The 25,323-nt window shown below is 32.6% G+C and overlaps 1 protein-coding gene across 1 annotated transcript; it reads left to right on the forward strand.

Annotated features, from left to right (window-relative positions):
* The first annotated feature begins 12,481 nt into the window (after positions 1 to 12,481).
* LOC120133623 (kinetochore protein NUF2 homolog) lies at positions 12,482 to 24,523 on the forward strand. Its single transcript, XM_039150177.1, has 11 exons — positions 12,482 to 12,661; positions 12,746 to 12,964; positions 14,501 to 14,591; positions 14,659 to 14,838; positions 15,333 to 15,422; positions 17,045 to 17,152; positions 23,138 to 23,191; positions 23,518 to 23,632; positions 23,732 to 23,889; positions 23,994 to 24,089; positions 24,276 to 24,523. The coding sequence occupies exons 1-11, from the start codon at positions 12,498 to 12,500 to the stop codon at positions 24,366 to 24,368; spliced, it is 1,368 nt and encodes a 455-aa protein (XP_039006108.1). The 5' UTR covers positions 12,482 to 12,497; the 3' UTR covers positions 24,369 to 24,523.
* Positions 24,524 to 25,323: the final 800 nt, after the last annotated feature.

A 25,323-nucleotide genomic window follows, 5' to 3' on the forward strand; every position in this document is an offset into this window, starting at 1 on the left:
ATAATTTTCATATGTACATGACATGATTATATTGGTTATAGTGAAATATATACATGCATATTGAAATGTTATGATCAAATGGTAAGAATACATATTCATGAATCTATAGCTACATGTTTATTTATTGCCTCACTAAGTCTATGACTTAGCATGTAAGTGATTTACACGTAGGTACCAGGAAACAAGAAGAGCAGTACTAGAAGTGGCAAGAATAACATCACTACTAAAAGATCAGATCAGAAGTAATTGGCAAAGTAGGTATTTTGGGTTGTGTATAGAGCGTTGGCATGTAATAAGTTGTTAATTACGAATGCTCTGGTCGATTTTGTATGTCGTAATCTCTTTTATGTAAATTAACGTATTTTGTTTTAATGAAAGTTTAAAATTTCCCTGTTTTCTTTAAGTGGCAAAGTTTGAAAAGTCAATGTGACACATCGGACTCATATTCGGGTTGGATACAGGTTAGGGGTGTTACAAACTTAATTGACAAAATTTCAAAAATGATGGTCAAAATGAAAAGGGGCAATAGTTAGGTGGTTATTAGTATAGTTTACCCTTTATTTTAAATAATTTACCTTTCAATTTTAAACTCATATATAATTATACGTTGAGCCCTTTAGAATTTTATTTTTTTATAAATAGATTAATGGTACCCATCGTTAATGGTACTCATCAATTACTCGTCTAACATTGTAGAATTTTTCTTGTTTGTGAATGCCTTTTAGAGTTTACAATGTTGTAAGAATTATTATTTTGAACTTTTCATGTTTTCATTCTATTTTGAGTTTGCTAACCAATATCTCCATGTCACATTTTTATTCTTTTTAATCTACATTTAAAGTAAAACAGAAAAAATAAGTTTGAGTATATTTTCAAATACTAATTATTTTTTTACATTTATTTTCTGGAGGAGTCTAGAATGAGTGAAAAACACCGATATGCATCATTAATGATGTAAACTGAAATGTATCATTAATATAAAAATATTGTAAAATTCATAAATAATCATTAAATTTATTAAAATGATATAATTTGACATTAGATTTTTAAAAATTATAAAATAGACATTAAACGCCAATTTTTTTTATAAATAGGTAGAAATTGTAAAATATTGTTAAGGGGTGACGCGACATGTTAAATTAGTAGGAAATATCTCATTTGGGCCCTCAATTATAACTGAAATTTCATTATGATATATTTTCAATATTTTTAAGTAATAATTTAAAAAAATAGAAATTTTAAATTTTTTTAAATAAAATATGAAAACAATATATTTTTAAAATTATAAATTATATTTGTTTTTGAAATTTGTTCATTGATAAAATTATTTTATTATTAATTATTTATTAATCATGTTTGTATTTGTAAATTTATAATTTTTGAGATCCAACAAATTGATTTATCAAACAATATAATTATTTTTTATTAAACGATATGATTCAAGCATTTGTCTTTTGTTTAAGAAGTTTAAACACAATTTTAAAAATACATCCAGAAAATTGTAGTATCATATTAATAAGAAAAATACATCCAAACTTAAATAAAAATTATCAAAACAATCTTTAACTTTTAATAATGTATCAAGTAATTTATATGGTATAAATTCAATATTTATAATATGACACTAAAAGCAATACTTAATTCATTTATATTCATTTTGTTTTCAATTTATGGAACATACTAAAAAAATTAATAGTAAAATTGAAATTTCAGTTAAAATTAAAGCGTTAAATGAGATATTTTCTAACAATTTAGCATGTCACATCACTTCTATAATGATATATAATGGTGTTGTGTCCATTTTGTAACAAAATATAAAGTTTAATGACTATTATATAACTTTTGAAAGTTTGGTGTCTAAATTGATCATTTTAATATATTTTAATATCCATTTATAAATTTTAACTTATAAAATTAGTGGTGAATATCTGTGTTTGAAATACATTATAGATCGAACGACAACCTCTACAGCTAGGGCTACCTCCTCTAGTATCTGTAAAATTATTCTGATTGTCATGGAAAAAAGATTGACGAATAGGAATGCATGTTGTCTTGAAATTATATCAAGCACCCTTAGTGCTTCTTGTGAGTTCTCAAATTCTTTTACTCGCAGAGTACTTTGAATTTTTTGCATGGAAATCTTGGCAACAAAGCTCATATTTACTCTAAACGTCATTGAGTTATAAGCGTCTCACTCTCTTTCTTTCACGCTCATTTGGGCTATCATTATCATCAGAGCTTGCATTCCCGTTGTTTCTCTTTGATATGGCATCCTCAAGTACAACAGTAAACTCATTCTTCAGGAGGGACCCGATAGTGAACGAATTTCTCATCATCACGGGCTAAACTTTTTCTAGCCAACTCATTGATGTAGGTCTCTTGCACCTTACTGGAAGACCATCTTCGTAGTAAAGAGAGGCACTATGTTAGATGAAGCAACCATCTGTATTGCTCATGCTCACTTTGAAATGATTGGTTAGAATGGTTATTTTTTTGTCCCTTTGATCACGTCTGGATATGGATTGTAACGTTACCTTCTTCTTCACAATGTCAGGCTCTTGTTTTGATAGGAATCACATCAGAGGCACGGGTGGTGGAAAGAGAAGAGATTGGAAACCTGGAGATGCCTCACATAGTTTCAAGTCCTTCAACCAATTTTTCGAGAAACTATGTCTTGTCTGAGATATATCTCTTTTTTTTTAAAAAAAAGGTTTGGTATAAAAATGATGTCAGAGCAATTGAAGCAAAATATTAGTTCACTGAATATCAAATAAATGAATCACATAAGTTGTTTTAAAAAATTATAGCCCTTTGACAAGTGTCAAGATCCATGGGTGATATGGAAAGGCAATGCGATTTGGATTTGATTTTTATGATTTTCAAATAGAATGTGAACAAAATAGAGCAACTGATGCACTCCACTATAAGTCCCTTTAGAGAAAATTTCAATTTAAGTTCTCAAGAATCTTTTTATTTGTTCAATTTCGTAGACTCCTTAAGCAGTGATAGCACATAAATGTCGATCTAAAAACAAAACCTCTTAGTGCTTTTGTGTAGTTAACTATAACAGATCATTCCTTACTCCCTTAGTCTACCTTTCATCAAAATTTAATCTTAAATCCACGTTGATCACATGCTTTACTTCTTTTTTTTAAACTATGCTTTGTTGAACTTGATGTCCTTGCTTTAGATTTTGCTGGGAGATTCATCTCGACACATAGATACTAGTGTCATGATCTGAATGTATTCGTATTCATAAAGTTAGGGAAATTAACATTGCCCATTACTTTAGTAGAATACCCTTAATTAAAGGATTCAAGTTTCAGAAAGTCTTCAACTTGACAAACTCAAATGAAACTCACTTCATAAAGTTCGGACATTACAACCATAGTTGCTTCAGACATTACCTCCGAAGATTAACAGCCAACTACTTTCAGCAGAGTGCCCCCAACATTGCTAAAATTGTCATTCATTAATATGACATTAATTCTTTGATTTTTGAGATTTTCTAAGTTTGTTAGGAAGATTCTGTTATAGCCTGAGTGTTAGTGAAAATCAGAAAATTTCATCTTTAGAGCTCAATTCCTAAGCAACTAATCTAAGCCAAATTTGTCTATTCCACCATTCCATTTGTGAAAATTGTATATCATCATGGAACGTCTTTAACAGACATGCAAACTAACTGGTCTTGCAATGTCATGCATCGGAGATGCCCCATCTTGTCTACTTCCATACTTGTACGTGTGAGATAACATTTTTTCTTTTTTTGGGTAAAAGATATAGATCTTGTTTTTTTAAAAGGAATTTGATCTTGGCATATGTCAAAAGGTTATAACCTCATTTCTCATAATGTGCATTTCATTATACTTGATATTCACTGAATTTCAAACAATTCTCTATTACTCAAAGAAATGTCATTTTAAAAAAAAAAATGGTTCAGGAATATAAAAGACAAATTCAAACAAAACATTATTTCGTAAGAAACAAAACTCAGTGGTAATAGTGATGATCTCCTATTGTCTCATCCCAAGATGCCCCATTCCTTAATTGTGACATTCACTTTTCAGATGCATCTCCAGTTGCACAAGCATCCGCTTCTAGAGTGTCCTTGTTTTCTTCGTAAAATTCTAGTTATTTTCTGTCTATCATTAGTTGGATCAAGTCTCAAAATTTGACACATTCTTGCATATCATGTTCATCCTCATTGTGATAACAACAATGATTTCCATCTTCGTATTTTGATATGCTAGAATGCAGTGTAAGAAATAATGCATTTATCATTTGCCTCCATACCCATGCTAAAGAAGACTTCACTTCATAAACTTTGGTTTTTATCCTCTTGCCTCTTTCCTCGATAATTGTATTAACCCCATTTTCTTGGTGGTTAGATAGAGGATTCTATGCAATATTCGGTGATTCTGGATTATTGAAATGAATCTAGTTCCTGTTGCGCATTTATTGAACGATTCTCTTGAAGGAGAGGCAATTTTTGATAATATGCCCCAGGACACCACCATGACATTCACAATGGGCATTTTCATCGTACCATATGGGGTATGGAGGATTTAGAGGTTCCTCTGGATATGGTGACACCATATGTGTGTCAAAAAGCTATTGATAAAGCTCCTTATATGTCATGGGAATAGGATTGAAATGCTTATTTCCTCTTTCTCTCATTGGTTCCCTCGAATCTTGTCTAGAACTACTTGACAGTACAACTGTAGTTGGTTTTAATTTGGAGATTGTAATATTTTTGTTGGTATTGAAAGCGTTGATGTTGTTAGTCTCTCCCCCTCTCTTCTTCATGGGAGGCCTTTTACTCGACTCACCTCCTTCTATTTTTCCTTACTTTATGGTCTTTTCCACCATCTCTCTGGCCATGACCAAATTAGAAAAATTCCCAGATGTAATTACAACCAGATGCCTGAAGAAATGAGCATTCAGTATATGTATGAAGAGCTTCCTTTTTTCTTTTTCATCCAAATATGGATGAACTTGCACGGCTAAATCCCTCCACCGATGTGCATATTGCATAAGGCTTTCGTTATGCTTTTCCTCCATACTTTGCAACATAACATGATCTGGTCTCATGTTATTCACGTGTTTGTATTACTCAAAGAACGACTTAACAAGATCTTTCCATGTCCTGATGTGTGAACGGTTCAGTTGATTGTACCATCAAATGGATGAACCCACCAGACTCTCCTGAAAATAGTGAATCAGGAGTTGGTCATTCCCAACATATCATGTCATCTTTCGACAAAACATGATAATGTGAGCCGAGGGGCAACTGTTCCCATCAAACTTCTAGAATTATAGGACTTTAAACTTAGGAGAAAGAATCAAATCTGGGACCAAACGTAGTTCTAGAGCATCAACTCCGTAATAGTTATCATGTTCTTTAACTGTCTTCATTTTATCTTTTAAATGCTTGATATTTTCCTCCATTTCTTTGCTTTGTCCTCCTCATCAATGTCTAAATACGATAATCATCCAGATTATTTTGAGGGTGGGTTACAAAAGCTGGTGCTTTTACAGCAGATGAGTCCCTTTGAAGTCGTGGTAAGATTCTAGGTGAAATAACTAACTGCGGAGTAGGCGGTACAACTACCCTTTCAGATGCCCCTGCCCCAGGAGAATTCATTTGATTTAGGCCAGACAACCTAGCAACAATCTGGTCAATCCATGACTCTTGGTTCCTAGTGATAGAATCCAATATATTTTGTTGATTCTTACTTATTTTGTCCTCAAGATATTTTTGCAATTTTAGCATATTTTCCTCAAGTTGAGCGATCTTAGCTTCCATATTCTTCATCTTTGAATGGGTATTGTGAGGATGAGGTGTGTCTAGTGCTTGATATGGTGTGTCCAGTGTTTGTTCCTTTTTTGATGAGACATTTTCTATTAGTTAATTTGAATGTAAAGAAATGAAAAATGCAAAGAAAATATGCAAAAATGCATGATGCAAGAAATGTTTGAGGCATTGATCCAAAACGTGTATGCTATTATAAATAGTCTTTATTGGGACAAAAGTGTTACTTCTAAGAGACCAAAAAACAATTCAAAGGTATATTCTAGCTAGATCATCTAGACTTCAACAACTTCTAATAGGTTAACAAGTCTTCTTGCTTCTTCTATCACTGGCTGAATACCCTGCCGAACCACCCTAGCTTCTCTTGCCAAACCATACAAGTGGCGTGACGCTTTCTGTACATGCTCTAAGAAGTCTTGAATGACTACATCTCTAGTCTTCACCCTTTGCTAAGCATGTTCCCGATAAAAACGCCATTGAAGTCCTCCATCAAAAGGAACTATTTGGAGCTCAATTGCCTGTTTCTTGAACTTATCCACAATGACCTCCAGTTCAACTATAGTTTTACCATCCTGTTCCTGTTGCCTTTGAAGGGACTTTTCGAGATCAATTACCTTCTTTTCATCAACCCCTATAACCTTTGCCAACCCATTTTTGAATGGCTGACTCTTGATGTATTTGATGAAGACCCAATCCATTCTGAATCATTCGTAATGTAATAGGGTTTTGTACTCTTCAATTGTGGGCACCATGCCTTCTTGATTTAATGTAAAGCAGTTGTATCCTGGATTCCAAAATTGCACCAGGGCTTGAATTAGGGGTTCGTTTATCTTAACATAGAGTAGGTGTGAGATATCACCGTATTGTTGGCAAAACTTCTATTTCCTGTCAGTTTTCCAAATGTCCCAAATATTTCGTAATTCTTGAGTATCATTAAGTTTGAGGCTGATAGAGGCGTAGCCAGCCAGGTTTGACACGTAGTTGTCTTGCAGACTGTCCCTTTTTCCTTCTGAGTCCTTTCTGACCACATCCATACTTCTGCATTCTTGACCTCTTTCATTATAGCCCTTTTGTCCATTAATGCCCCAACTATTTGGGTTTTAACGAACACTTTGTAGATCAATACCTCTTTAAATGATGCAAGTGATAAAAATAAAAATAAAAGAAATAAGATAAAGAAAGGAAATAAGTTAGTAAAATAAAAAAATAATAATTAAAAATAACAATGAAAAATAAAAATTCCTACCCCCGCATGATATCTACCCCACATGCTTTTATTCCTATCCGGACATGATTTCTATCCCGCGTGTTATTTTCTTGAACGAATCCTAACCGCATATATTTATAATTCGCATGCTTTGAACAAGAAATAAAAACAGGAAATGGGTCAAGCATTATAGGTTTTGAAATGAAGTTTTGGGGTGGACTCTAATTCCTTGCAGCATCATAGTTTGGTTCTAAAAGAGGTACCCGGGTTCTCCTTGGTGGTGCCCCCTTGGGCCTGCCAGACCCTTGGTCCTAAGCCCATTACAAGCTCATATAGACCAAGTTAAACTCGAGAGGATACATTCCCTTATGTCTGTGCAAAGAATAAATTCACACGAAGACATAAGGCATATGAATCCCGAATGTTACTTGCTAGGCCTATACGGAGAATAAATTCCCATGAAGGCATCGCTTTTACCCCTACTAAAAAAGGATTTGGAGCTCGAGAATAGAGCCTGAGATGAATGAATTTTTGAAAAAGCTAAAATTATTAAAAAAACATCAGTACAACTATTTATTTGAAAAACAATAAAAATCAAAGGTAATTAACAAGGATCAAAAGGATAAATTATAATTTAAACTTACAATTTTTGCTTAAGAAGACAACTGAAAATTAATTTTGGCATGACTGACTTACCTTTCCTCAGCGGAGACGCCAAACTGTTGTAGCCTTCATTCAGGTGGGCCCGGAATCGTGTTCCGACTTAATTTTGATGTGTTAGAGCCGCCACCGATCATTTAAAATAAGGTTTACCGGACACCTTAACTTACCATTTACCTGATCTGCGTTTTACCAGAAACTAATCAGATTCAGGAGTCAATTACAGTTAAGGAAGAATTAACATCCTTGTATTGCCCTTTCGGTACCAATTTAATTTCCCAGTTGTCTTAATTGCAAAGATTATAATTGACATTAAAATTTAAAATTTGATCCAATATAATTACCTTTGACAAATTAAAATTGTCCTAAAAAAGCCAAATTAATGTTAAATAAAAAAAGATGAAATAAAATAAAACAAAATAAAAAATTAAATTAAATTAAATTTAAAGAAAATAAAAATTAAAGAGGGATTAAATTGGAAAACATTAGAAATTAAAGGTCTAATTGATGTTAATTGAAAGCTGGAAGGAGGAAAATAAAAAGTTAGGGGGTCAATTCGTAAAATATAAAAAATATAAATAGGGATTAAATTGAATAAATTCAAAATTCAAGGGTAAATTTACAATAAGTGACTAAAATTAATTACACTTCAGAATTAGAGAGATTACAAAAATAATTAAATTATTTTGTATTTACAAACCGGTCCACCCTATAAATAACCCAAAATTCCCTAAAAATTCATTTTAACCCATATTTCACAAAACACTCTTCTCCTTCTTCAAAAAATCATCTCAACCAAACCAACCGACCTAATGGCCGACCACCCTCCAATGGAGCCCCACCGCGTCGGCCACCGCTTCCGGTGTCCAGAAACCTAAAGATTTACCTCTTTCGATAGCCCTCAACTCAATGAACCCGAAGCCAAAGCCCAAACTCCCAAACTCCCCCCAAATCGACGTAGATCTAGGTTTTAGTTTCTCGGTTTTTACCTTTCCTAGTGAGCTTTCTAACTTTCGACGGCTTCTTCTTCTCCAATGAGGCTCCCACGTGTTCCTGCCGACCTTTGATGAAGCAAAGATTTTCCTTTTGGTTTTGGTTTCGAGCGTTTGTGGCCTTGGTTTTCTGATGTTTTTGGCTTGGTTTGCTGTTTAGTTTCTTTCGATTTCCCTTTTGTCGAATATTAATTTTTTTGTGGTTTTCATGATTGTATATCTGCTTGTGCTCTCGATTTTTTCTCCCCCTTCCAATGGATTTGCAGGTATATATATATATATAACCCCTCGTCAAGGTTGTTTTCCCTCTAAATCGGTGATGTTGCAGTCCCGGTTATTGTGGGATTCTTGATTTTTGTTTCAGTTGGACTTTGTCGCCATGTTTGCCGAGAAAACCGAGGGAAGTTTTCACCTATTTGCCTCCGTTTCGTTCTTAGGATTCCGACTGGTTGGTCACCGAAAACTAACTTGGGATTCTCAGCCTCACGCGTTCTTTGCTATTTCCCGTGCAGCGCCTTTGCTAAGTCCTTAATTCTGTTGGGTCAGGCATATGTGCTTAGCTGGGCCTCCACCGGCTTGCTGGGTCAGGATACCTGGTTGGGGCTCCCTTGATGGACCTAAATTTGGACCTTGCTGGACCCTTGGTGGACTTGAATTTAATTTGCACCTAAAATAATAATTAAATAATAAATAATATAATATATAATATATATAATATAATAATATACTATATAATTATATAAATAATATATACTATATAATAATATATAATACTATATACTGTGTAAATACTATAATATATATATATATATATATAATACCATACCATATAATATATATAAAATAATATATAATATAATATAATATAATATAATAAAAGGAAGCCGGATGAAAATGAGTGTCTACACCATAAAATCAATATTTTTGGATGATTATAAGATTCAAATATGGAACACTTTAAATTAATGACCGAAAGCTTAGCCACTCAACTATAGTGTAAAGTTTTATATTATATTGAATGTAATACTTACTTATATAATTATTAAATTAAAAGACTAATTTTTCACTCTATTTAGAAAAAACTTATATATATATTTTTATAAAAATTTATGTGAAATCATTATAAAAAAGTATATTTATAATATTATAAAATATTCATTTAATATTTAAAATCAAATTAATTAATTATTTTAAATAATATTAATTTTAAATTATCTATTTAATTTTAAATAAATTAAAATTTAAGATAAATTATACGTTTAGTATCTAACTATCACTTTGATACCGTATAATATTATTTAAAATTAAATAGATAATTTAGAAATAATATTATTTCAAATAAATAAATAAATAATATGATTTTAAAAATTTAAAACAATATTTTAAAATATTTTTATAATATTATAAATATGCTTTTTAAAATAATTTTATATAAATTTTACAAATAAATAAAAATAATTAATTAATTATTTTTTATTTCTAAATAAAATAAAAATATTATTTAATTTCATAATAATATAACTAACTACTAAATTTGATATAATAAAAATAGATTCACATTATAATTGAATGACTAAGCTTTTGATCACTAATTTAAAGTGTCACATATTCAAATTTTGTAATTATAAAAAATATTGATTTTATGATGATGCACTGATACTATTATATAAATTAAATACAAAATTTGGTGATGACTAACTTAATTGAGTGGTTTGAGTGTCTTGCATTTCATTTAAGAGGCCTAAGTTCAATTCAAGCTAAGAGCAAAAATAACTTCTTTTATTTTGTCCCATAGCTGGTGACACATGTCACCATTTAAGTGGTTGAATAAAATTAATTAAAAAATGTTGACAGAGAAATAGAAAGGTGATGTGGAAATTTAAAAAAATTGGCATGTTATGCCACATCAGTATTGTTGTTAATTGTTTTGGAAAAATAAAGTTTAAATACTAAAATGAAATAAAATGATAACATAAGAACTAAACATATAATTTTTATCTTTTTAATATTTACTTAATAAGAAAAATCTAGTTAGTTGTGTGTTTTGGTGTATCGGTTTAGTAGTGTATTACGGTATGCGACATGCGTTATAAACTCATCCTAAGTCATATTATCAAAAGTGATAATGTGATATATATCATTTCATCATCACAATATCACATAATAAGATAAAACTTAGTATTATGTTTGAATAAATTACTTTTTTTATTAATTTTCATACTATATATAAATCTAAATTTAATCATTGTTTATATTTAAATATTTTCAAATTAAAATTTTAATCTTAATTTAAGTAGTAATCATTAAATTTGCTAAATTAATTTTTATTATTAATTCATGCATAAGTGTAAATTGTAGATTTAGTTCATATTCCATATCCACGAATTATTTGAAACATGATTAAATTTTTTAAACTAAAAAAATATAAAGACTGAACTTAATCAAATTAGAATATATAGACAAAATCTGTAATTTATACATAAAATATGTATTAACAACAGAATTTAACCATCGTCTTATCTCTCATCATAATACTTGTATATTTTAATTTATACATAATATTTGGTTAAACTTAACGTTGATAGGGCCTTTGATCTTCGGATTGATACGACGATTAGGAATGTTCAAATCTAAGTACTCGTATTTTCGGGTAATATGATAACTCATAGTATTGTAATTTTATTCATGCTATTGATCTTCGATTCACTTGTGAGCATGATTAGACTCGTGTGATCATCGAAACAGATTCAACCTTGACTATTAATAAACTAGTCCGTACTAGTGAAGACTCGTCTTTCAATTCTCATCTGGACACTGTTCGTAGAATCCTCGCTCTACATAGCTATTACAAATCTTTATTAGTTTGTCTGCTGATATGGTAGCTCATAACCTTGCTACTTAGGCTATTTGTAATTCCAGCCTATGTTTTTTGAGTTGTTTGTCTCAATATTATTTATTTCTAGGTTAAATTATGAGTTTAATACCTAAACTATTAGTTTTGATTTGTTTTAGTGTTTAAACTTTTATTTTATTTTCATAATCATACCTAAGATTTAGTTATTCTTTCATTTTAGTACCTCACAGTTAAAAATTTAATGTGACATTTACACCTGATACCTTTTTATGGGTAAATCATATCATTCATCACCCAATTATCTTCTTACTCCTATTTTGGTAACTAATTTTTTAAATTTAATTTAATTACTTAACTTTCAAATTACTCCTAATTTAATCACTATAATTTTTAAATTTATTTTAATAAAATGTAATGTCACAAAAAGTATTAATAAAATAATTTATAGTGATTAAAATAAGAGCAATTTGAAAGTTGAGTAATTAAATTAGAAATTTTTAAACTTTAATATCAAAATAGGAGCGAGAAGATAATTGAGTGATGAATGGTGTAATTTACCCATAAAAATGCAACGCCATATACTAAAATGAAACGAAAACTAAATGTTAGATGTGATTTTAAAAAATTAAAAGTTGGAGTATTAAAATAGACCAAAACTAATAATTTAAACAGTAAATACATAATTTATCCTTATTTCAAATGAAGAATTAAGCGATGTATATCCTCCTTGATTTATTAAATTTAGTTTCGGGTACCTTTTTGTATAGGTCGAGTTTTTATGTTAATGAGGATAGATTTTTAAGGAGGCCCCCTTTTCCGGAAAAAACAAGTGAAGTCTCTTAAAAGTTCAAATATCTCTTTGGCGGGAAATATTTTGTACTATTTCTCCTCATCAATATATATATATATATATATATATCCCTCACTTTCTCGGCCATCAAACACTGGAATTCGCATCCAGAAATTGTGAACATGTCGTCATTCGATTACCCCGTACTCTCACGTGCTGACATTATCTCAATCCTGGCGGAGTCACAGATCGCCGCCGTCACCGACAACGATTTCAAGAATATCAAACCCGATTTCGTCTCTAATCTCTACACGCGCCTCCTAATCTACCTCGACGCTCTCAACGAGTCCGCTCATTTCCCCCACAAAAGCAAATTCCTTCCTTCTTCTCTTTCCCCTTTCTTAAAATTAATTTTTATTTTTATTTTCAGGGAAGACCAAGGGCAAGTAGAGTTTTCAGCACTTGAACAAATTGAGAACCCGGATCTTCTAATTGGGTCATTCCAGATTATAAATTTGTACTGCAGGCTAAGAGAAGTGATGGAGTCTCTTAAATGTCCGATGCCTTTTAACCTTAGGGATTTGGTTAAACCTGACCCGCGTCGGACAGAGCATTTCCTCAGCGCAATCCTCAATTTCTGTCTTTACAAGTACGTATGTTCTGACTTTAATTTTTTTTATTTAGATTCACTTCGATTTAGTTGCGTAAAAAAGGGGAACATGTGGTATTACATTGTTATGCCATTTAATAATGGTCAGTTTTAGAAACGAGAAATTGTTACATAGCCCTCTTTAATCAGGTCAGTTGTAGGTTCAAGTACTCTGGTTGTGAAATGTTCATTTAAGTATACTATGTCAGCGTAGATCACAGATGGTTTCATAATTCCAATAATCTGAAATGTTATTATCAAGTTTTGGATCCTTGTAATTGGAGGAAAAACTTAAATGATGCGCCACTTTGCGATATTTTGGGATGATTGATATATCATTCCGCTATACGAGAACATATTTGTTTCTGATGTCTTGTTTTGATTGTCAATGCTAAGATGGCAGGGTTGTGCCCACTTTGAGACATTGTCTGCTTTGAGGGTCTAAAGATTGTTCTCATGGCTTTGTCCTTTGAGAAAAGGAGTCTTGACAAAGCAAGAGTGATGAGGTGGGATACCTAAACAGCTATAATTTGAAAGAAGAGGACAGAAGTAATTGAAGGAATAAATGAAAAGGGTTATGGGTTATTTAAAATATCTTAATGATAATTAAAAAACTGATCCTATTAACCCTTTATTAGAGTATTTAAAATAGAACTCTTACTAAGCGTCCTATGCTTAATCACATGACACGTTAGATATTTAATTAAAAAAAATATACAAAACATATACTCAAATAAAAATAATGTAAACCACAAAAATAATTAAACTAAATTCGATGCTCCTGCATGAAAGAGTGGCCCTTGTTTACGGGACCCCAATCTTTAACCAGTAGATGTTGCATTACTTTAGAACACTAGCCCCTTAGACAAGGGTGTAGATCATGTTTCTGCAGAGAGCTAGTACAAATCCAAATTTGATGCTGATGCGTAGGATTGCTGGATTGTGGCTGTTATAAGATGTTCTCAGCTTTGGAGTTATAGAAACTGCCTCCGGTTTTGTCTTTCTTGAAAAGGGGAATTGAAGTGGATGTGTGACCTTTGCTTTATAAACCTCAGTCTAATCAATACAGGATCATTTTCTCCTTCACATAGACCTTACCCTTGTTACGGTCTAACTTGCATAATGATCTTTATGGGTTAGAGCAGACGTCTTTGGTGATTATTAGAACATTATCAAGCTGTAGTTTTAAAGAAAAGTTGTGACAATTCATGCACGATGATCCATATAACAGCTTTTCCTATCTTTTTGTTCTTTACTAATGCTCTTGGTATGAAGGTTGTAAATTGGTTATTGAAGACATCTATTGGAGTAGATGTAGACATGAGCAAATGGAAGCGGGTTAACACCTTTTCTTTTGGTATATGTATATAGTCATAATCCCAATTTTCTTAGATTATTCCTCTTCTCAGACAGTCATTTATTAGAAATTCTGGTTCCCAACCAAATGTTCATCACAGAAATTTCCTTTAATCAGTTCTCCAATCTTTTCCAACCTTTCACACGTTAAGTTATTCTGTTTGTTGGTTTCCATCTTAGAGAAACAAAAATGAATCTTCTAAGACCGATCGTAGAGGAACTGGCCCTTCTAGATGATCAGCGGAAGGAGCAGGAGACTAAGATTTCTCAGGTATTTGAAGAATGACTTGCGATACTTTACCGTAAAGATCAATTTTCACCGTATCTCTGCCATGCAGTTGAATGCAGAGATTGCAGGTTATAGTGAAGCAAAAGAAAGAGAGTTACCCCTAGTTCAAGAGGTAGAATCAAAAGTTAAAGAATTGCGTGAGATGATTGCTGTCTTCAACAGTAATCAGATGTCACTGAGAACTTCTATTCGGAATTTGAAAGAGAAGAATGGGCAAATGGATGAGAAGGTTAGATTCTTATCACCTCTTGCTAAAGCTTTATTTCACTGATTTAGGCATGACTGACAAGTGCTCAACTTTGTGCCGAGAGTTAACCTATCTATGGTTTTTGGTCGACATTGAACATAATACTTATACTCAAACTTGATCATCATACATGCTTAGATTTTATCTGTCATCTGCGTATAAATTTTGGTCAACCAAAGGTTTTTGCTGTATTTTCACCTAATTGCCTTGTGTCTTTGAACCTAAAGGATTTTTCATAGTAGTGTTCAATCTTGGTTCCTATTAAAATGATGAGATACATACATCATATTTTTCATTTGCGTGGAGGATCTTCTATATTTTATGGTTACACCACCATTATTTCCATTTCCCAAATAACTGTTTTAAAGTTTTAGGTTCACTTTGACTTTTGCTTTTGTGTGCATTATAGTTTCCCCTCTTTAAGCGTTAGTGTTAGCTAATATTGCTTTTTATATTGACATGCCTTCTCTTTACAGATTTCTAAGGCCGAGTTTGACCTGGTTCAGAGTGTACAAGAAAATGCAAATCTACGTTCAAAAATAGTTCAGTCACCAGATAAAATACAGGTGCATATCCCTTTTTATTAAGTTTAACTTTGATAATTATGGCTTAGATATGTAAAGCATTGCTGTTATTGATTCTCAAACCTTGTCTACATGCTAATGATACCATTCCAAATGGGATTCTCGTAAATAGAAAGGGAGGTTTCTGTATTTATGTATGTATTTAGAATAGATAAAACATTATTTACTTATTTAATTTTGTACCTGTGGTATTATGCAATTACACTTTCAGTCTCGGGATTTTCGAAATTCTTCCTAGTTATTGACTTCTATAGACGAAGCAGTTTTTTTCTTTTCTTTTTAAATGCCCAGTTGGAGGTTTTAAAACTATTAAATTATGATGGAAAATTCTAAGTATTTATTGACTTCTATATTGGAAACAGTTTTTTGTTTTCTAATGTTCAGTTGGGTAGTTTTAATACCATTAAATTGACTTTCACTTTAGAAATTTGACGCTAAATAGTAAGGTTGAAAAGGTGCAGGAAAGTTTACTTGTTAAAAACATTTTTTTCTTCCGTAATTTAATGCTCCATTTTTTATGAGAAACTATTATGTTGCAACTTGTTTAAAGCCTAAATATCTCCTTGCCCACGAATGGAAAAATATTTTATAAAAACTACTTATAGTTTTTCTTTTGCTGAATGTTGATCTGATGCACCTATTTAACGTCTCACCAAACATTCGTAAATTGTTGAAGCTTGAGACAACATTGCTTGGAAAAGTGAATGTGAATTTGTTTGGCCTGTAATCCTCTTGTTATGCCCATGGGTCTAAATATATGCTTTGTCTAAGGCAGCCAGCTTACACTGATGCACATTACACATAGCTGTCCTCTTTGCTGTGGCCTAAATTTTACCTGACATGCATTACTAGGCCATCTTGTATAAAAGGCCATTAAACAGAACCATGCTCCATCATAACTTAATTGTCCTGCTACCATATATATGTTTGCGTACCCCTATTAATATGTTTCCTATCATATCACTGCTTGTAAATTTTTAGACCCGAAACCACCTTTATATTACTGTAACATTATTGCCAATAAAACTTAGATATAATTCTTAAACTCTATTTTATTTTCTTTCCTTGTTTGGTTGTAGGTGACTTTTTCTCAAGCCCTATTATTAGCTATTACTTTCCTCACACACTTTTTATTTACTCATTATTTTAATCTTTGTTAAAACCATGGAATTACTCGCATATCAGATTTGGCACCTTTCATTTTCTTATCACATCGATCGAGGTGTCTACACTTGTAAATGTCCCTATTATGCAAAAATTCAGTTTTGGTTCAAGTTTGATTTTAGTCTTACAGCCATATGAAAAGTGCAATGATCACTTTATATAACAAAATATAATGCCAATCACTTTTCTCTATTAGTTTGCCTTGTTGATTGGGGTATTTAATGTTGGGTTGAATTGATTTGTTATTCGCCCGTGGATGTTATGATTGTCCTGTTCACTAAAACATTATTTTCTATGTTTTGTTCTTTGTATTGGGGTATTTAATGTTGGGTTGAATTGATTTGTTATTCGCCCGTGGATGTTATGATTGTCCTGTTCACTAAAACATTATTTTCTATGTTTTGTTCTTTGTATTTTCTTTTTTTTTTTTCTATTGAAAGAGAGCTTTAGAGGAGAAGAAATTAGCAAGAGATGATGCAAAGAATGCAGAAAGGTCAGCTATGGAGTCTTTTCAACATAAAACTGCTACTGTTGAGGTCTATAGCAAGGTATGCTTTCATTATTTGCTCAATGCTATTCAATTATGTAGAACGATAATTTACTTAAAAAATAAACTGTTTTTAATTCCATATCTCAATCAATAGTTACAACAGAGCTTTTATACAAAATATTACTAAGAGTCTTGGCTGAGGTAAGAGTTCTAGCTAGGTTAGAAGTTGTCTCTATCTATAATAAAAAACTAGAATTAAAAAATAAATTCTAATAAAACTAAAACTCCTATACGTAATATAACTCACACTCTCCCTCAAGCTAGAGAGTATATATTATAAAGACCCAATTTGGATGCGATCTTGTCGAAATTTATCCTTGGAAGCGCCTTAGTCTAGACATAGACTAGTTGATATTTTGAAGATACATAATTCAGGTTTACTGTTTCACCATTCACCTTCTCAACAATGAAGTGTCTATCGATCTCCACATGTTTAGTTCAATCATGTTGTACTGGATTCTTAGCAATACTTATGGCTGACTTGTTGAAAAAGGGTAATCGACAGAGTTGAGAATATTTTTGATAAAGGGTAATTGGCAAAGTGGAGAGAAACATCTCAATCGTATATTGATTAGAGAAAAATACATCTTACTTTATACACAAAGTTAGTAGTAAGTCTTCTTATATTCTAGCTTTGTTCCGGTTCATGAGACTGTTAATGTTTTGTAGGAGACACAGGTTAAGGTTCGGAAGTAGACTCAGGTATTGGTTTTGTCTTCTCTGGCAGAACATTAACTTGGTTTTTTCGGTTGGAGGTGAAGTAAGCTAGTTTGGTGATGCTGGTTGGGAAGGAGTCGGTATTTTGATTTTTGTTGGGTTTGGCAATGAAGGCATGTATGGAGGAAGCATATTTTTTCGGTCTAAGGGTGGTTGATCCGGTGGTGTGGTGGGTTGGATTAATGTGGCTGATTTAATGTTTCTGGTTGGTTCCCATAAGATGGTTGAACTGACTGGAATTCACTGTAAGATTCCCATTGAATTACAGTTTTATGGAAAAAGGAGTTTTCTCAAAGAAGGTGACATCCATTCTAACAAAAAATTTCTTAGTTCGAGGATAGTAACATCAAAAACCTTTTTGAGTAGAAGAATAACCAAGAAACACACACCTAAAAGCTCGAGGATCTAGTTTGGAACGAGAATGAACATTATTATGGACAAAGACAGTATACCTAAAGACACAAAGTGGTAAAGATGAAGTCATAGGTTTAAAGTTAGGAAAAAAATTGAAGAAATACCTCTCGTGGACTCTGAAAATTTAAGGGTTTGCTAGGTAGGTGATTATTCAAGTATGTGGCAATTAAAAGAGCATCCCCAAAAATAACGAAGACCATTTGTAGAGAACAAGAGAGACTGGGTGACTTCTAAAAGATGTCTATTTTTCCGCTCGATTACCTCATTTTGTTGAGGAGAGTTGACACACAAAGTGATATGAACAATCCTTTTTACCTGAAAGAAAGATCCTAAAAACTTGGCAAAATATTCACTGCTATTGTCCGAATGAAATATGTGGATTAAACTCCAAAATTGATTTTCAATCATCTTACGGAACCTTTTAAAGATTTCACTAACCTCGGATTTTGTTTTCATGTGGTATGTCAAAGTGGTTCGAGTGTGATCATCGATGAAAGAGATAAACCACCAAAAACCATCTATTGTTTCTACTCGGAAGGGTCCCCAAATGTCACTGTGAATCATTGCAAATGGTTTGGATGATTTGTATGACAAAGGTGGGTAAATATTTTTGGTTTGTTTTGCAAGAGGACAAACATCACATGAAAAAACTTTTAAACTTTTATTGATAAATAAATGGGGAAAAACTTTGCAAGATAAAAGAAACTCGGGTGTCCTAAGCGAAAATGCAATAACATAACATCGGTGGATGTATCTACCAAGGTGGCTTGTGATGCAAGGTTGGAAGGGAGATGTTATTTGATGGTTACCGGAAGTAAGTAAAGCCCCCCATAAAGCTTAGCACTCCCAATCACCTTCCAGGAGCTTGAATCTTGAAATTCATGAACATCAGAGTCAAATATTGTGGTACATCTTAAATCGACAGATAACTTGCTAATGGAAATAAGATTGCAAGCAAGATTTAGAACATAAAGAACATGTGATAATAGAATATTTGGATTAATCTGAATAGTCCCATATCCAACATGCGAAAGAGAACATTAGCTGTTCTAATATGAGAAATATATGAGTACCTATTGATGAATTGAAAGAGTTAGAGATCACTTGCACCAGAATCCACAATCCACATAGGAGTGTCGGATTTGTGAGCCAGAGTAGCAAAGGACATGCTACCTTTAGGAGAGGAAGGTGTCGGTGTAGAAGGATGTAGTTTGCCAAAGAGCTGTTGCAATTCTTCTATTTTTTTGTACCAAACGAACTTCCCTTCTTATAGTAATCACACCAAGGTCGCCCTTTCTTAGGTTGAGAGTTATTGGCAAGAATTGGGTGAGGCGAGGGAGAGATGACTTACGAGATGACATGTGATGAAGAAGCGACAGTCATGTTGAATGTTGGTAGGTTAGAGAATTTCTGGAATCAAAGGCTGGTTTTTATCGAACCTTAAAAACTGTCGCAACAAACGATGGTAGAGGGTAAATTTAGGGCTACTCTGGCGTGGCGAAGAAGGCAGCGCTAAATGCTGCGAAGATGACGGCTCAGTGAGGAAGTCACCAACGGTGGCGCTGTAACAAGAGTTGCACAAAAAGGAAGATGACGAGGGTAAATTTAGGGCTACTCTGAGGGTTGCACGGACTGGGTGACGAAAAGGCAGTGCTGTGTCTATGATTGCATTATTGGCTGGAGATTTGTCAAACGGCGACAGGAGTAAATTTAGGGTCGACGTCGGTAACTGATACTATGTAGTTTAATGAGAAAGTGTATTCACAAAAAATATAGTTTAATGAGAAAGAGTATTCACGAAAAATAATTCTCTCAAAATTACATTTGAATAGATGAGTACACGCCTATTTTTATACAATTCATATAGAGTTGGTTTCATACTAGAACTATACTACCTTGTAGAGTTTTATTTTAATACAATATGCTAATAATTAGGATTAGAATTAGAATTAATCTAGGTAACCCTATACAATCGTACAACTAACAGTTAATTCCCCTGCCCAACTTAAATCCGAAAAAATTCTTACTATTCTATCATCACTTTTTTTTTTGAAAATTAACTCATGTCCTGGTGTTATTTTCAAATATCTTAGAATTCTATTCATAGCCTCTAAATGTTCTTCCATCGGGTCATTCATATATTGGCTCACTATGTTGACAAGAAACGCAATGTCAGATCTTGTAAGTGACAAATAAATTAGTTTATCTACTAACCTTTGACATTCTTCTTTGTTTACGGGACATTCAAATTCTTCTCTCCTTAGCTTTATATTTACTTCCATGGGAGTTTTTACTGGTGTGTTCCCTTTCATTTCAATTTCTGATAGTAGATCAAGAATATATTTCCTTTGATTGATCACTGTTCTTCTTTCGTCCTTGCAACCTCCATCCCTAAGAAATATCGCAAGGTACCTAAGTCTTTGGTTTCGAATTCTTTTTCCAATAGCTTCTTTAGTCTTTTTATCTCCATAGAATCATCACGAGTTAGAATGATATCATCCGCATAGACAATCAAAATTGCCTTTTTGTTGTTCGAAGCTGTTTTGACAAATAACGTGTGATCCGATTGACATTGCTTGTAACCATCTTGAATAATCACCTTTGTAAATCTATCAAACCAAGCTCTTGGAGATTGCTTAAGTCTATACAAGGACTTTAATCTTAATGTTAGTAGAATGCACATTTCTATCAGTTTCATGTAGGAGTTGGAGTTAAACAATTGCAAACTTCACCTTTTTTACAAGATCTAGCTCCTTGTTGTTTGTATCTTGCGCTTCTTGCTTCACTCTTTGCCTTTTGTACCTTGTGATGTTGGAAACATCTAGTATCAAGTATTACTCTCATAAGCTAGGATTCTGTTTGGAGCTTTGGACTGATATAATATGAGTTGAGAATTTGAGATTGTAGAATTACTAAGGAATGAGAAAGAGAGATGTCACACGAAGAAAGAACAGATAATCTGTTTGAATTGCTTATTGAAAAGAAGAAAGCAACTTATTTTTAATAGGATGAAAATTACAATAGTAGAAAACAACTAGGTATTTTTTCCTAATCTTTATCTCTTGAAAATGCTTTTTATATTTTCTTAAGAAGATAAAACCTAATCATAAAAATTTTAAGTAAATTACAATAGAAAATAGAATTTAGGATAATCTAGAATTTCTTATATTGATAGATTTCCTAATCTTGACAGTTTTCCACAGTCCCCTCAAGCTGGGTTGTAAATGTTATACAAATCTAGCTCGTCCTTGAATCTATCAAAGCTCGTCCTTGGAAGGGCTTTGGTAAGAATATTAGCTAACTGCTATTGAGTAGGGATATAATTTAGTTCCACAGTCCCATTGTTGACTTTTGTAGAAATAAAATGTGGGTCAATCTCCGCATATATTGTCCGATCACGATGAACGCAATACTTAAGGTTGATTAATTGTTACTTTGTATCTTGTAGTGATCATTTGAATCAACCTTTAACTGTTTCAGCAGTCTTTTAATCCAAATTCCTTCACAAATTCTTGAAGCAAGCAAGTGCTTGAAATTCAGCCTCCGCATTAGGAACTACGTACTGTTTCTTGCTTCTCTATGTTACTAAATTGTCCCAGACAATAAAGCAATAGCCATTCGTAAACTTTCTTTTAGTTAATTCTCCAATTCAACTTGCATTAGTGTATACTTCCATATTATGGTTTTCACACCTTTTAAACAGTAATCGGTGTCATGCAGTCATTTTAGGGTATCTTAAAATTCGGTTAATAGCCTCTAGATGTTTTTCACATGGATCATTAATATGTTAAATGACAATGCTTATTGAGTTTGCAATGTCTGATCTTGTATGTGAGACAGATTAGCTTGCCAACTAATCTTTGGTGTTACCTTTGGTGGAGGATTTTTGGCTTGGAAAAGTAGGGGAAGAAGGGTTTAAAGAGGGAGGAAGAAGAAGAGTGAAAGGGGACAAGCTTTTGCACCTATTTTTCCCATATAAAACAACTTCAAATCAGATAAAAAATTTCCTTTTTATCACACTTTTCGGTCAATTTCCATCTAATTAGACCCAATCTCTAATCCAATAAGCACTCGAGTCAACACGAGTTCGGATTACAATAGGAGTGGCTTGGTTTTCCATTATGTATTGATAGTGATAACCTAGCTTATACCATGTAGAATTACCAAGGAATAAGAAAGAGCGTGAAGAAGGAACAAAGAATCTGTTTGAATTGCTTTCTGAAAAGAAGTATGTTTTAAATAGGATGAAAATCACAGTAGTAGAATACAACTAGGTATCTTTTCCTAACCTTTATCTCCTAAAAATTTATTTTATCTTCTTAAAAAGATGAAACCTAATTATAAAATATAAATAAATTACAATTAGAAAATAAAATTTAGGACAAACTAAAATTCCTTATCTTGATAGGTTTGCTAATCTCAGCATTCCACAAAGATGTACGCTTATCCACACGCATGCATTTGAGTTATGAACAGATTTGTCTATCATTGGGGTATCAAACTTTAATTTTCCATTAGAAAGCTTGTTTCTATATTCTTTCATAATGTTAATGAATTTGTGTATCTATTAGCAATCAAAGTACGTTTTTCCTTCTCAAGTTTCAACGATAATTGGTTGACACGATGAGAAGAAAGACAGTATATTCTTTCTTTTCTTTTTCTTTCAAATAGCAGAATGAAATACTACATGTTAATTAGAAATCAGAAGAGCCAACTATACATGTATATTCAGAAAGGTAAATATATGGAAAAGTATTATAGTGCATGGGCATCTATTCAACATGCGTACATTATGAACTTTAAATGGTAGAGGAAGATTATAACTAATTATTGATATTGGGTGTTGCCACAGGCTCTTAAGAAAATGTCGAAGCACTTTGCCTTGATGCAAGCTATACATGAACAGGTACACTGACCATGGACCAGATCCCCGTATGTGTCTATTCTTTAAAACTGTGTAGTAATGTGATACGATTACGTTACCCTCCGGCCTCTACTTTTATGTTTTCTATGGCTTATCTTTTGGAACAAAATCCACCCATCCCCTCACCCAACCAGGATTTTTAATTAAATGTCAGTTGTTTTAGCTTCCAATAAAATTGCCACTCTTTGGACTATTGAATAACTTCTTAAAAGGAAAGATTTTGATTTTTGAATGCTAGCCATTTTACCTTGCATGAGGACTACTTAATATGCTAAGTACCTTGTTTATCGCATTGTTCATTTTAATAGGTGAATTCCGCAAAATCAGTTGAAAAAGAATGCAAGAGTATGAAAGCTAAGTTAGGTGATGATGCAGTGTTAGACAAGTCACTCGAGGCTAAACTGATTGAACGGCAAGGAAAAGGCAGGTTCTTATTAAAGTTGTGTTGCGTTATTGTGGTTCATTTTTAAATCACTTCGTAGATGCTTAAACCTTTAGTTTATTCTTTCACGGTTTCACCAGTTGGACAGTTGGAAGAACACTTAAGGCAGTTACAGAAAGAAAGAGATCTCAAGTTTGAGGAATCTACTAAACATTTGAACAGTGTGAAGTCAGAGTTGTTGTCTAAGCGGCGTGAGCTGGAAGCAAGGCAAAAGAAGGTTGAAGATGTGGTGACAGAGGTAATCCTCGTGTCTTCTTATTGCAAAGTACGAATATGTCTCGACTTTCTACCAGAAGTTGCTCAACCTCTAAACTCCTTTTTTATATTTCTTGCACTTAATAGGTGGACTCCATTACATTAAAGACCAGTATCGTAAAAGAATCTGGAGCTGCTAAAGTTCAACAGTTAATTAGTAAAAGTGAAGAGCTTGTAAAACAGGTACTATATCGTTTATATTAACCTTAACGTGTCTGCATGCTTGTTCTTAGGTTTTTATTGCTGTTGTTGTTCAGCTATCCACATCTGTGTTATCTCATGCTGAGTTCACTTTCTTTAGTTAATATAAGAAGGCTTGAAAATTTTAAACTCGAGCTGAAAGTGGCCTAAATGATGATGTGAGTGCAGTTTCAAGAATATTCATCCTCTATTGGACTCCTATTGCCAGTGGATGAGAGTGGGACCAAGCAACTTGATTCAGTAGCAATAATCAGCATTTAACTTGCATTTCAGGATGCCACTCTATTGTGAAATGCATTTTCTCGGAGATGTAAGTTATTACTTCTTGCAGTGACTTTTCGTGGTATTATGTAGAGATATGTAAAGGTTGTGGTGTTGCCCTTTCGCATGTTTGTTGTTGCTAAGCTGATGTGTTGTGTAGGCATAAAGATAATGATGGAATCATAACCGAATATGATTTTTCTATTTCTAGTGAAACCTGCAAATAAAAATTAGTAGAGTTTATTTTAGGCTTAATATCAAAATAAGTGATCAAATTATAGCGCTTTTCACGAATAGGTGTCTAAAGTATTTTTTGACTCATCTCGGTGTCTAACGTTATAAACGTTATCATTTTAGGTGCCCGGGTTGTTAACGGAGTTAATTTCTTCATAAAATCCCCAAATCCTAACTTTAACTTGTTGTCACCACCCTTTTTAGCTACAAATAGCTCAAGGTACTAACTTGTGAATAAAAACATCCGAATGTTAAGCTTAGAAAGCTGAATAATATAATTGCTAATCTAGAGTATGCAACACCCATTTCCAGTATACGTCCCCGTATACGAGTCATAGATGTCACATGACTTTTAAAACATTTTCGTATTTGAAAACCAATAATTTTTTTTTCTTTAAATAAAACAATTTAATAATATAGTTTATAAAACATTCTTCAAATACACACACACATATATATTAAATATGTCTACTCAAATTAATAATATTGGTTCATATTATTCATATTTAAAATAGCATAAAATGATTCAGTTTATCCATTACAAACCAATTTCCAAAATGGTTAAACAGAGCTAATAGGATATTTGTAAGTACATGCCACTAAACTAAGTTAAAATTACATCATAGGATGCCTTAATGATATTGTAGTATAATTCTTGATGCTTGGAGTTGCTCTGTACTCTTTACTTATAATATTGGGTTTTACCTGTGCGTGAAAATCA

This window comes from Hibiscus syriacus, unplaced genomic scaffold, assembly GCF_006381635.1.
Source record: "Hibiscus syriacus cultivar Baekdansim isolate YM2019G1 unplaced genomic scaffold, ASM638163v2 tig00110584_pilon, whole genome shotgun sequence".
Taxonomy (NCBI): Eukaryota; Viridiplantae; Streptophyta; class Magnoliopsida; order Malvales; family Malvaceae; genus Hibiscus; species Hibiscus syriacus.